The sequence below is a fragment of the Lacerta agilis genome, chromosome Z, assembly GCF_009819535.1.
Source record: "Lacerta agilis isolate rLacAgi1 chromosome Z, rLacAgi1.pri, whole genome shotgun sequence".
In the NCBI taxonomy this organism is placed as follows: domain Eukaryota; kingdom Metazoa; phylum Chordata; class Lepidosauria; order Squamata; family Lacertidae; genus Lacerta; species Lacerta agilis.
In genome coordinates this window covers 2,005,014-2,019,497 of record NC_046331.1, presented here as the reverse complement: position 1 = coordinate 2,019,497, position 14,484 = coordinate 2,005,014, and the positions used below count along the sequence as shown (strand labels likewise).

Genomic DNA, 14,484 nt, shown 5'->3' with positions numbered 1-14,484 from the left:
TGAATTAGTACCCAAACCCTGCAATACAGTACACACCACGGATTCAGATATTCAAAGAGAGAGCATTTCTTACTTCCTTGTTTGCTTGGCTGAGGAATGGAGGGAAGGAGGGGGAACTATCAGACAAACCAGAGAGCATTTTTTCCACTGCAATTAATGAGCATGACTATGTTCAGGTCCATTAATTTCAAATAAGTAAAACTTAGCTGCATACCATCCAATTAACCCCCCCTTCCCCACAAAAATACAGTAATAACAAAAATAGAGCAACAAATATTTTAATTTTTTATTGCAATTATTTGGCTGCCTAGTAGCATTTGCCAAATCTGGTGTTCTCTATCAGCCTGGCCTGTGTGCGAAGGTGGGGGCAGGTGGGAGCTGTACCCCGAAGTATCTGTAGGACAGCGGGTTGAAAAAGGTTGCTTTAAACAAAGGTGTGTCTACGGTAATGACATTTTTGCAGAGGAATCTCTTCTGTCCTTTCTGTGCATTCAACTAAAACACCACTGATTTTCAAGTTCCCTAAATGCAGGAAGCTTGAAAACAAAAACTGATCTCACTCTGTTCTGGAGGAAAGTAAATCACAACCTGTCGCAAGTTATCGGGGGTCAGATCTTTATTTCTCTTGCTGTCCTTTTCACTGGTTTCTAACATAAAGCTGTCTTGAGCACCTCCACATTGGGGAGCCCAAGGACAAGGTATAAATAAGCACCTTAACAAGGAAGGAAGGAAGGAAGGAAGGAAGGAAGGAAGGAAGGCCTTGCAACAGGCCCCACTGAAAAAGAAAACAAGATGTAGCTGAAACCACACTGAATTATATGGAATACGCACCAATAAGAAACCACCACCTTGGGTCCACCACTCAATTCCAGCCCATGGTAGGTTTTTGGGTTATCCTGCCTGGGAGGTACCAGTAGCCCCCGCCCCTAGCTACTTCCCACCACCCAACACAAAGTCCTACCTCCAAATTCAGTCTCTCACCTCCATGTCTTTTACAAAGGTTTGGGGGCTGTAGGTACTGGAAGACTCTGCAGTAGGGCTAGCAAGGCCCAAGGCATGAGAAAGGAGGTGCAGGAAGGCCTGCTTGTGGGAGCCCTTCTGAGGATGGCGCAAAGCCTGGCGGACCAGCCCATCTTCCACAGTCCTCCAGCTGCCCAGAAGACTCTCCTGGTAAAGAGAAAAGAGGCAAGGGAGATGAACAAGAAGAATAAAGCCCTTCAATTGTGAACGTGTAGCTTGTTTGCTTGGATAGGGATGGCTCTGACTTTTACATGGCTGAAATGCAGGCTGCTGAATATAGTTAAGAGCCACATCTGTTTCCGCTCGTATTCTTGCCTCTGGCTGCACCCAGCACTCTCATGCAACCCCTCTGGAAGCTTGTCTGTGATGGAATGTGGGTCTTTGGCTGAAAATAGTTCCCAGTCACTGAGTTAAAGGCACAGCTAGTCTGCAATGAGTGGATCTTGGCTATGCGCTTCAGACACCCAGAGGGGCCCCACAGGACCTACATAGCCCACCTTCTATGTAAGAACCCCGGTAGCTGGCAGGCAGAATATGACTCATCTAAAATAAACTGGCAACCCACTGTGGTGTGTTCCTGCCTACTTCAGACCACAGGGCAACCATCTCACCTCCAGATGAAGCAGCTTCTCAGCTGTGCTGAATTGGTCCCATGGCTCGTGGAAACCCTCTGCGGAGACCGGAGAGGTGCCAAAAAACAGTCGGTAAACCTGGAGTGGAGAAATAGTTAGCTGATCATTCTGGCACCTTACATTCTTGGCAGAGCTGGCATTCCAACAGGGGCAGTCTCCCCTCCTCCCTCCTTTTGAATAGGTAATGCCCCTCAATTTCTACATTCCAGTCATGAGTCTCATTCCACCAGATTTCAGTAATATGCCTATTAGGTCATATTTGTCACCCATTACTAAGAGCTCAAATTCTTCTTGTTTGTTTCTCATATGCTGTGCATTAGTATAGAGACAACTGAAACAATGAATCATTGCTCCATACACTGCTGCCTCCATCTCCTTTTGAAGAGAGTCACATGTCACCACCACATGTCTCTTTCTTCTCTGGGTGGGTGGCAGGAATTGTTCTGTGCACTGTGCCTTCCACTGCTACCTCAGTGTGTTCTGGGGTTTGCAACTGTTGTTCTTGCTCCTCTGGCAGAGAATCTGTGTCCAACATGAGAGCATGGGATCAATTTTGCAGCTCCAGAGACATGACTCCAGAGACACAGCAGGGTTGTTGTGAGGGTAGAATAGAAAGGGGAAACCACAGAACCACCTTGAGCTCCTTGGAGGAAAGGTGTGATATAAATGTAGTAATAATAATAAAGTAAGGCTGAGCCAAAATCCACAGGCATGGATTGGATAAAGTTAGCCAAACTATCCCAATGCTACCCTTTCCCTGGAAGACAGTTGTAGCAACTGCCCTTTTCCTTGTTGTTTTTGTCACCTGCTGGTCATCCTAGAGTGAAGGCAGGAAGCACCACTCTCACTCAGACAGTGTTCAGAACCAACACTCTATCATCACAGGCCCTTCCTCTGAGGCAGACTTCCTTTCCTTAAAATGTGGCTGGACTTCAACATCCCTGACCACTGACTGGAGTTGCAGCTGGTTGGGGAAGGCTGCTGGGGGAGGGGGGAACTCCTGGGGGAAGAGAGAAAACAATGTCTGCCATTCCTGGCAGGACCATATAGGCAGCAGCAGCAGCACAGTAAGCTAAGGGGGTGGCCATAAATATACCAAATTTAGAGCCAAAAATTATCTAAAGCTCAGTCTGGCAGTCTAAGATCTTCTTATTCAGACAGGTGTTTGAAAATTAAGGTGCAGACCATGCTGACCACTGGGCTGCAGTCATGCCAAATTCTATTTCAATTCTGCTTCCAAATGTGTTTTAATGTTTGCTTTGTTTGGTTTTTAAACAGAATTCCCTTTTTAATGTATTAAGTTTTTACATCATTGTGTATAATGTACATAAAAGTAAAACAAATCAAACCAATGAAACAATAACAAAACAACCAAAACAAACAAGGATAGGATAACAAAATTTCAAATCAAGGGAGCAGAAAAAAGAGTACCAGAAAAGAAGAAATATACCCACCTGAATGTTTTAATGTATGTGTTTAATGCATTTTAACTATCGCTTTTAACCATTTTGTTTTTATTACCCTTTTAAAAAAATGTTCTCCAGCTGCCTTGAATCCCAACTTGGGAGAAATGTGGGACATGAACACATTGGATAATTACAACAACCAGTAATTTAAGGTGCAGCTCTAACTGCCTGACCAACCCTAACATGCAGCCAAACGCTGTGCCAAGCTCTGGTTTCAGGAACTTCTACTTCCCCCCAGGTACCTCCTCCCCACCCACTGCTAGATAATAATCACATACCTCTTTGAGGTTAATTTTGGACCCTGCCAACAGCTCAGCAGTCTCGTTGGATAGAGAAAGGTTCTGCATGAGGAACCGTTGGAACTCCAGCTTGTCCTTGGCAGTAGAGTCCAGCGTGAAGCCAGGGGCTGCAGGGTTAGAGGAGGAAAAGAAAAAATGATAAGGTTGAAGGGAAGGCAGGGATTGTCACCAGTGGGTCGCCACTCAGCTGTCGGGCACCAGCTTTGTATGCAGGGCATCATGGGTTCCACCCCAAGCACCTTCCCCTGATCCGCTACTTGACCCTTTTAATGGGGGATGGTGGGGACTGAACCTGAAGATTTTTCAGGTTATTATTTTATTATATCTTGACATTTCGTACAAAGATTTCGTACAAAGATTTCGAACATTTCGTACAAAGATTACCACAATTAAGGACCAAAGTGGAAAGGACCTAACAGAAGCAGAAGACATCAAGAAGAGGTGGCAAGAGTACACAGAGGAACTATACAAGAAAGATATGGAGGTCTTATACGCCCCAGGTAGTGTGGTTGCTGACCTTGAGCCAGACATCCTGGAGAGTGAAGTCAAATGGGCCTTAGAAAGCTTTGCTAACAACAAGGCCAGTGGAAGTGATGATATTCCAGCTGAACTATTTAAAATCCTAAAAGATTATGCTGTTAAGGTGCTACACTCAATATGCCAAAAAGTTTGGAAAACTCAGCAGTGGCCAGAGGATTGGAGAAGATCAGTCTACATCCCAATCCCAAAGACGGGCAGTGCCAAAGAATGCTCTAACTACCGCACAATTGCACTCATTTCACACGCTAGCAAGGTTATGCTTAAAATTCTACAAGGCAGGCTTAAGCAGTATGTGGACCAAAAACTCCCAGAAGTGCAAGCTGGATTTCGAAGGGGCATAGGAACCAGAAACCAAATTGCAAACATGTGTTGGATTATGCAATCTTTTATAGTAAAGACTTACAGATTTGGAACAAAAGGCAAAAAGAACCCAAAAAGGGTAAATGATTGCATGGTCATTCTTCAAAATAGATTCCAGAGAGACCAGATTTTGGATTTCCATTATAAGAACAACCTGGTGATTCAGCAGAAAAAGATAATCATTTTTAAGGACATCCCGAGGTACTTTTTAAATAGGAGGATCGATTATTACGATTTGACAACAGAATTAAGAGCAAGAAAGATTCCCTTTAGTTTGGAGTTTCCAGAAGGCCTCAATTTCACATACAAAGAGAAAAGAGTAAGAATAAGGTCTTTTGAAGACAAGAAAAAGTTTTTGGACAAACACATTGCTGACTTCGCAGGTTCTTCTTTGGACCCTGCAAGATTGTACCAGTTGGTATCACCAGGGAAACCGGCCACGGGAAGGGGAGCTGCGGGCAGAAAGAAGAAAGAAGAAGAAGAGGAAGAAGAAGAAGTAGAAGAAGAAGAAGAAGAGGAAGAGGAAGGAGCGGTTGGAGGAACTAAACTCTAAGATGGCGCTGAAGATTTTAACGTGGAATATTCACGGCCTGAATCAGAGGCCGAAAAGACACAGGGTCTTTCATGCTTTGGAACAAAAGAAACTGGACATTATTTGTTTACAAGAGACCCATGTAATTCGGCATCACAGAAGGATATTACAAGATAAAAAGCTAGGTCAAGAATTCATATCATCGGATAAAGTCAAGAAGAGAGGAGTTGTAATCTATGTAAAGGAGAAATTTAGCCCAAGACAGTTGTTCAAGGATGAAGAAGGGAGATATATAGCAATTGAAATTACAATCCAAGGCGAAAAATACATAATACTGGGACTCTATGCACCGAATGAAAAAAAGTCAGCCTTTTATAAAAAAAAATACACGATCTGTTATTGGACTATTTGGATTACAATGTGATTTGCTTAGGAGACTTCAACGGTGCAGTTTCCACCTTAATGGACAGATCACAAAGATCAAAAATTACAAATGATGGGAAACTGCCAAAAACTTTCTTCCAAATGATTGATAATTTGGATCTGATAGATGCATGGAGATTGAAAAATCCACAAGAAACAGAAGCAACTTATTTTTCAGAACCACAACAGTCGTGGTCGAGGCTAGATTACATTTGGATTTCAAAAGGCTTGGCACCAAAAATACAAAAGGCAATAATCTGCCCCAAGACTTGCTCTGATCATAATGCGGTACAAGTGGATTTAAAAATCCATCCTAAGGATTCTTTTAGATGGAGATTGGATGAAGCAATGCTGAGAGATACCAGGCTAGTGCAAGAGGCAGCGGAGAAGATGAAAGAATATTTCCAGTTAAATCTTAATAAAGGAGTTGAAAAGAGGATTGTGTGGGACGCAAGTAAGGCAGTGATGAGAGGGTTCCTGATAAGAGAAAAAGTGAAGAAGAAAAAACTACAGAATCTGGAAAAGGAAAGATTATTGAATGAACTAAAAGAAAAAGAGAAGAAATTAAGAGGGTACCCCAAAAATACACAAATTCAGAAAGAAATTAAAATCTTGCAGTCCCAGTACGCAAAAATTATGAATCAAGAAATTGAATGGAAAATTAAAATGATGCGACAAAGAACATTTGATTCTGCGAATAAATGTGGGAAATTGCTAGCCTGGCAAATTAAAAAGAGACAAAAACTGAATACCATCACAAATTTAAAAATTAATGAAAAGTTGGTGGAAAATCCGGAGGAAATTAGGAAATGTTTCCAGAAATTCTATAAACAAAACTGTACAAAGAAGACAAAGTGGAGGAGAAGGAAATAGAGCAATTCTTGGAGAATAATGGCTTACATAGAGTCCCAGAGGAAAAAGCTATATCACTCAACCACCCAATTACAATACAAGAATTGGAAGAGGCAATAAACAACATGCAGATAGGGAAGGCCTCAGGACCAGATGGATTGTCTGCCAAATATTATAAGACTTTGAAAGACTGGCTGATTCAGCCATTAAAAGACGTGTGTAATGGCTTATTGGAAGGGGATAGGGCACCAGATTCGTGGAAGGAGGCGTATATTACACTGATTTTAAAACCAGATTCCGATAAAACATTGATGAAAAATTGTAGACTGATCTCACTTTTGAATGTGGACTATAAAATCTTTGCAAATGTCATGGCCACAAGATTAAAAAGGCTTCTGAACGACTATATCCATAACGATCAAGCAGGCTTTCTGCCTGGAAGACATATAAATAGTAATACAAGGAATATTGTGGATATATTAGAAAGATTGGAGAAGAAGATAAATACTGATGCTATATTGATGTTTATTGATGCTGAGAAGGCCTTTGACAATGTTTCTTGGACTTTCATGAAGAAAAACTTGGAAAAGATGGGAGTCGGTCAAAAGTTCATGAATGGCATAAATGCCATTTACACAGAACAGAAAGCTAAAATCATTGTTAACAGTGTAATATCAGAAGAAATAAGGATTGAGAAAGGAACAAGACAAGGGTGCCCTATCTCACCTTTACTTTTTATTACAGTCCTGGAGGTACTCCTGAATATGATTAGAATGGATAAACAGATAAAAGGAATAAGGGTGGGAGAGAAAGAATATAAACTTCGAGCCTTCGTAGACGATGTGGTGTTATCCCTACAAGAACCGGAAAAAAGTCTCCCCAAAGCTTTAGAAACTATTGATAGATTTGGGAAAGTAGCAGGATTTAAACTGAATAAAGCCAAGACAAAAGTACTGACAAAAAATATGACACAATTGCAGTCAGAGAAACTACAAGAACAAACTGGACTGAATTTTGTTAAAAGGGTGAAATATCTGGGGGTGAACCTAACTCCTAAGAATATAAACCTGTTCAAAGATAACTATGAGAAATTATGGAATGAAATTAAAAGAGATCTAGAGACTTGGACTAGATTAAAGCTTTCCCTGATGGGAAGAATTGCAGCTATAAAGATGAACATACTACCAAAGATGCTGTTTTTATTCCAAGTGATACCTATAATTGATAGAACAGACTGCTTTAAAAAATGGCAAAAAGACTTATCGAAGTTTGTCTGGCAGGGGAAGAAACCCAGAATAAAATATAAAATTTTGATAGACTCTAAGGAGAGAGGTGGATTTTCCCTCCCAGACCTGAGACTATACTTCGAAGCTGCTGCCTTTTGCTGGCTGAAAGACTGGTTTAGATTAACTAACACCGATGTGTTGGACTTGGAAGGACATGATAATGCGTTTGGCTGGCATGCGTATCTTTGGTATGATAAAGTCAAAGTACATAAAGCTTTTAGGAACCATATTATTAGAAATGCTTTGTATCAGGTTTGGAGTAGAAACAAAGATTTGCTAGAGAAAAAAACCCCCAGATGGATTTCTCCAGTGGAGGCCAAGGCGTACAAGAGACCGAATATGTCTGCGAATTGGTTAAAATATGTAGATATACTGCAACAGGATGGTCAAACTTTTAAGCTGAAAAGCTACGAACAATTGAAAGACGGTGTTTCGGACTGGTTGCAGTATCATCAAATAAATGAGGTTTTTAAGTTAGATAAAAAAATTGGCTTTCAGATAGAAAAATCAAAATTGGAAACAGAATTAATAGAACCGAACTCTAAAAATCTTTCCAGAATGTACAACCTATTGCTAGAGTGGCATACTAAAGATGAAATGGTGAAATCGGCAATGATAGACTGGGCTAAGGATGTGGGTCATAACATAATGATGGAGGACTGGGAGAAGCTATGGAGGGAAGGTATCAAGTTTACGGCATCTAATGTATTAAGAGAGAACATAATGAAAATGTTATATAGATGGTATTTGACACCAGTTAAACTAGCTAAGATGTATCATAGATCAAGTAATAAATGTTGGAAATGCAATAAAGTGGAAGGTACCTTCTATCACATGTGGTGGACGTGCCCAAAGGTTAAGGACTTCTGGGAGAAAATTTATAATGAGCTTAAAAGAGTGTTGAAATACACCTTCTCTAAGAAACCAGAGGCCTTCCTATTGGGCATAACCAACCATGAGATATCCAGGAAAGATAGTGTTTTTTATGTATGCCACAACAGCTGCTAGAATTCTGATCGCTAAAAATTGGAAAGGTGAAGAGCTCCCAACCGTAGAAGATTGGCAGATGAAGCTAATTGATTTTTTGGAACTCGCAGAACTGACCGTGAAACTCCGAGACCAGAGGGAGGAGAAGGTGGAGGAAGACTGGAAGAAATTCAAGGACTATTTGGAACATCGTGAAAATTTGATTTTTTGAAGTGAAATTAGAGATAGATAATAGGTACAGCTAGGCAATGTTAGAAAAATAGTGAATAAGAAAGTAAGATAAGTTTGTTTGCAATTAAAGTAATGAATATTTGGAATATATAATTAAGTTTAAAGAGATAGAATAAAAACTGAATAGTTAAGGTGAATGATTTATAAATAGTTATAAAGTTACTAAAGTAAATTAGAACTGAACGCTGGAGAGAGGACGGGGGAAGTCCCCCTTAAAGAAGATGTAGAATAAGATTAAGATATAAGATGATGTTGTTGTTTTTCTTTTTCTTTTAATGTTTTTCTTTTCTGTTTTCTATATTTTGTATTTTGTAATTGTTTGTTATTATATGTTTTTGTTATTCCTTGTCTTTATTACTTTGTAAAACCTAATAAATTTTCTTTTAAAAAAAAAGGATTATGGAGAAAGCTAGAGAGTTCCAGAAAAACATCTACTTCTGCTTCATTGACTACGCAAAAGCATTTGACTGTGTTGACCACAGCAAACTATGGCAAGTTCTTAAAGAAATGGGAGTGCCTGATCACCTCATCCGTCTCCTGAGAAATCTCTATGTGGGACAAAAAGCTACAGTTAGAACTGGATATGGAATAACTGATTGGTTCAAAATTGGGAAAGGAGTACGACAAGGCTGTATATTGTCTCCCTGCTTATTTAACTTATATGCAGAATTCATCATGCGAAAGGCTGGACTGGATGAATCCCAAACCGGAATTAAGATTGCCGGAAAAAAATATCAACAACCTCAGATATGCTGATGATACAACCTTGACGGCAGAAAGTGAGGAAGAATTAAAGAACCTTTTAATGAGGGTGAAAGAAGAGAGCGCAAAATATGGTCTGAAGCTCAACATCAAAAAAACTAAGATCATGGCCACTGGTCCCATCACCTCCTGGCAAATAGAAGGGGAAGAAATGGAGGCAGTGAGAGATTTCACTTTCTTGGGTTCCATGATCACTGCAGATGGTGACAGCAGTCACGAAATTAGAAGACGCCTGCTTCTTGGGAGAAAAGCAATGACAAACCTAGACAGCATCTTAAAAAGCAAAGACATCACCTTGCTGACAAAGGTCTGTATAGTTAAAGCTATGGTTTTCCCAGTAGTAATGTACAGAAGGGAGAGCTGGACGATCAAGAAGGCTGATCGCTGAAGAATTGATGCTTTTGAATTATGGTGCTGGAGGAGACTCTTGAGAGTCCCATGGACTGCAAGAAGATCAAACCTATCCATTCTCAAGGAAATCGGCCCTGAGTGCTCACTAGAAGGACAGATCCTGAAGTTGAGGCTCCAGTACTTTGGCCACCTCATGAGAAGAGAAGACTCCCTGGAAAAGACCCTGATGTTGGGAAAGATGGAGGGCACAAGGAGAAGGGGACGACAGAGGATGAGATGGTTGGACAGTGTTCTCGAAGCTACTAACATGAAGGATAGGCATGCCTGGTGTGCTCTGGTCCATGGTGTCACGAAGAGTCGGACACGACTGAACGACTGAACAACAACAACATTTTATTATATATTATTATATTTGTATTCCGCCCTTCATCCTTAGATCTCAGGGCAGTTCACCACAAAAAAATTACAATATAAAAAACACAAAATACACAATAAAAATAAGAACAAACACAAACCAATAATCCACGTTTCCACAACACATTTAAAAGGCCATAGAATGTTAACTAGCCAAATGCCTAACTGAAGAGAAACATTTTGCCTGGTACCTAAAGATATGCAATAAAGGCGCCAGGTGTCCCTCCTAGGGGAGCTTTCCATAAATGGGAAACCACCCCAGAAAAGGCCCATTCTCGTGTTGCCACCCTCTGGACCTCTCATGGAGGAGGCACACAAAGAAAGACCTCAGAGCATGATCTCAGGGTCTAGGTAGGTTCATAAAGAGAGAGGCAGTCCTTGAGTTATTGTGGTCTTTAAGGCTTTACAACATTTTGAATTGGCCCTGGAAAGTAACTGCAAGCCAGTGCAATCGGATCAGGATTGGTGCAATTAGCTCAAACCGTCATGCCCCGGTGAGCAACCTGGCTGCCAAATTCTGCACTAGCGGAAGTTTCTGAAATCCAATAACATGTTACAGTAATCTAGGTTCAGTTGTGTGCTTTGCCACTGAGCTACAGATATTCCCCCTGCAAGGTCCAGCCTCGGACCTCACCTGCCCGGTTGCTGAAATGAGTCTCCATGGTGTTGGGTTCACTGCTGCTGAGAGACTCCAGGTGGCGCCGTAAGGACTCCAGCTCCTCCTCCAGGCCAGCATGATCTGGATCAAACAGGTTACTCTTCTCCACCACTTCATTGAGCCGCTCCAGCAACTGCGTTACTCTAAGAGAAAGGACCAACCAACCAAGAGTTATCACAGCTGCAGAGGAGGAGGAGGCACTGAGTGGGGAAGGAGGAAGTATCAACACCACACCTCCAAACAGGCACAGCTGAAGCAAATCAACTGGGCTGCAACTCTTTGTGATACTGCAGTTTTCTCTAACAGAGGAATTCAGCTGGCTTGGAACTAAGAATAATAAAATTTTGTTCTGGGTGTTCAGGCCTGAACTGAGACAATGGGTTGCATGCGACTAAATTTCATTCAGAGTAGACTTGTTGTAAATAATGAGCCTGTCAGTGATGCCAATTAACTTCAGTGGGTCTACTCGGAGCAGGGCTACCACTGGATAAAAAAACCAGTGGCTTCCTGCTCCATTACAGGCAGGGGCATAGGAAGGGCGGGGCGGTGGGTGTGGTCCACCCCGGGTGCCATCTCTGAGGGGAGGTGACAAAATCCCCCCTAGGCTGGGATCGCCGCACCAATCTCCCCTCTGGGCGGGGGTTGCTGCGGATTGCCTCGCTGGTTGGCCCCACAGGTGGAGATCACTGCACTGATCACCCCCACGGGTGGCCCCTGGGTGCACGGCATGTGTGCCACTCCAGGTGCCCTAGCAGCTAGCTACGCCACTGATTACAGATACTGACCAGCTTAGCAATACTAATGTTACTTCCAAGAACTGCTGTTACGAATCATCACTGTGTTTAATTTGCATGCATTTAACCTTTCATCAAATTAGCACAGACTGTGCTGTTTACATTTTACCACCATTGCCTTTTATCTTCATTTAATCCTGCCTTTTATTATTTTTCTACCTTCTACACCCATATGTGTCAACTTAGGACAACAGTCCCTGCATCTGGTAGCACAAAGTCCATGCCCATGAAACCTTCTGCTGCTTATGTCAATACTCCTCTGAAATGTGTGTGTGTGTGTGTGTGTGTGTGTGCGCGCACACACACACACACACACACACACACACACACAGACTTTGCATTATGCACATGGAGTTTTAAAAGCCCCACCTAAAAGACCATCATTGCAGGATAACCTTACTGGATATGTGCACACTCAATTGTATAAATCAGTGGAACAGACACTGTTACAGGTGACACACAATACTGTCCTGCAGTTGTAAGAAATCAGATATTTTAATGCGGCAGCACCCAATCTTTGGAACTCCCTGCCTATTGACATCAGAGAAGGCACATTTGCTGTATATATGAAGGTGTCTGCCTTTCTCTCTCTTATTTTAGCAGGCCACTGTATAATGCAGTCTTTGCCAACATGGTGCCCCCTTCAGATGGAAGACGCCTCCCGCGTAGGTTGGGAAACAAAGAGGTGGACTCACGTGGAGTTGGAATATTGCAAGAAGCCAAATTCATCTCGCTGTCCATCGGGACACAGGGATTGCATCACTGGCAAGATCCCAGCAGAGGTGAGAGGGGCTGCTGTGTAGTATGCTAGAGAAGAGGAGAAGAAAGAGGAGGGGAGGGGGGAATTTATAGGGCAGGGAGACCCACAAGTAGTTCAGAGAGTAGCGCACTTGCTGGATCAGTAAACATTATTCAGAGAGTACCTGTACAGTTCAGAGGGTTGAAGGGTCAGAAGTCATTCTCTCCACTTAGCTCATGATGTAAAGTCAACAGATAGAAGCTGATACTGAATGGCTATTTGCACCCACACCCACATACAAAACCCACGTGGTGTGACAGTGCAAACTCATTACAAAGTGGGGCATAGAATCAAGTCAAAATTCTCCCTTGCGTTTCAAAATTCATTGCTTATTCAGATGCTAAGCCCATTGCTCCCTAAATTTCAAAGATTAACATTTCTCCAAAACCTCCTTATTTTTGAGTCATAATGGAAGAGTATTTGCAGCCCCAAATGTTTGAAATTGGAAGTTGATGACAAAACTGTTGTTTTTTTTAAAAAACTTGCTGGATTGTAGGCATCCACAGTACAATTCAGATAATACCGGTAGTTAGCACACAATCCTTGAAACTGCCAAATGATGCCAGCAAGCATGACGCAAGGGAGGAGAGGGGGATTAAGGGATGCCAACCACATGCCTTCTGGAGGCACCCCTTGCATGCCACTGTGCCAATGTGCACAGATCCACTCACTAGACACCACTGATGGTGTCAGTTTGGTAGCTCCAGTCTGCAGCTACTTCCGACTGAGCATGTTTAGGAGCTCAACACAAAGTTTACTTGCTACTCTCTAGGTTTAAAGTCAAAGAAGAAAATGATCCCTGAAGCCTAATGAATTAAAATCCTGTTTGCTTCCGTGGAGAGTGAGGCAACCAATGACCTTTCATCCTTTTCATAGGAGCATTACTCTCTGGCTGGCCAGTTAAAAACATCCTAGGGTGAAGGTAGGTTAGAAGGAAAGAGAAAGAAGGTTGATGAGTAGCAAGAGTTGAATAAGCACAGCATAAACCACCCTATGCCTCCCGTATAGCCTTTGGCCCATCACTTGTGGATCTGTATATATATTTAGTTTCCCAAACTGCAGAAGTCAGGAGAGAGAAAATGAGGATGGGGAATGCAAAGCGAGGAAGGAAAGCTAAGCCACAAATGGAACTAAAAGGCTGGTGGGTCTAGAGTATGGTGAGCAAACCATATTGTGAACAATGGGATACCATTGTTGATGGTATCCCATAAACTCAGACTTTTAAGGCTCTTTGGTATCAAACTGTTACAAACAGATGATTGAATCTAGCTTAGTTCCAAATTAAAATTTGCAGAGATCTTTGTTCCGCTTTGGTGCACAATTTACAGCACTATGATTTCAATAGCATCCCAACAAGTTAAGAAGGGGGTGAGAAAAATGAAGGTTACATTGAGTTATATATTAGTTACAGAAGTCCAAAGGGTTAGATGAGCTTATGCCAATCTGGTGCCATCCAGATGTTTTGAAGTACAACTTCCATCAGCCTCAGGCAGCACAACTAGATGATGCTGATGCTGGAAGCATGGGTGTTCTTGGAGAGGCTGATAGGAGTTCTAGACCAAAACATCTGAAGAACACCAGATTCATGAAAGCTGGGTTGAGTCAATATGGCCATATTTTCCCAGAATAATTTGGGGAAAGCAAAAGGAGGGGGAGGAGAGAAAAAGAAAAGGGAAACCCAACTTACAGACTAGAGGAGACACAAAGCATATTTCAAAGATGGGTGGGGAGAAAGAAAAAATGAGGGTGGGGAGGAGAGAAAAAAATGTATGAGATAAAGTAAAACACCCTAAAGCATAAACATCACAACTGCAAGGTGACAATGGCTGCTTAGAAACATAGATTGCAGAGCTGGTAGGTATCCCAGGGTCATCTATTCCAACCCCCTGCAATACAGGCAATGGCTAAATAATCTCTGACAGATGGCCTCCAACCTCTGCTTAAAAACCTCCAAGGAAGGAGGGTCCACCACCTTCCAAGGGAGTCCATCCCACTCTCAAACAAACCTTCTTACTCTAAGAAAGTTATTCTTAAAGTTTAGTCGGAATCTCCTTTCTTGTAACTTGAATCGATTTGTT

General features: G+C 42.0%; 1 protein-coding gene across 3 annotated transcripts in view; it reads right to left on the bottom strand.

Annotated features, from left to right (window-relative positions):
• ABCA2 (ATP binding cassette subfamily A member 2) overlaps positions 1 to 14,484 on the bottom strand; it is a 104,376-nt gene that overhangs the window by 60,082 nt on the left and 29,810 nt on the right. For 2 of the 3 annotated variants that reach the window (XM_033138283.1, XM_033138285.1), the window contains exons 3-8: positions 14,094 to 14,096; positions 12,303 to 12,414; positions 10,790 to 10,956; positions 3,397 to 3,524; positions 1,632 to 1,730; positions 982 to 1,167 (exon numbers count right to left, since the gene is read on the bottom strand). In XM_033138283.1, coding sequence (XP_032994174.1) covers positions 982 to 1,167; positions 1,632 to 1,730; positions 3,397 to 3,524; positions 10,790 to 10,956; positions 12,303 to 12,414; positions 14,094 to 14,096 — 695 coding nt within the window. The remainder of the gene's footprint in view (positions 1 to 981; positions 1,168 to 1,631; positions 1,731 to 3,396; positions 3,525 to 10,789; positions 10,957 to 12,302; positions 12,415 to 14,093; positions 14,097 to 14,484) is intronic. The other variant, XM_033138284.1, reaches the window with a different exon arrangement.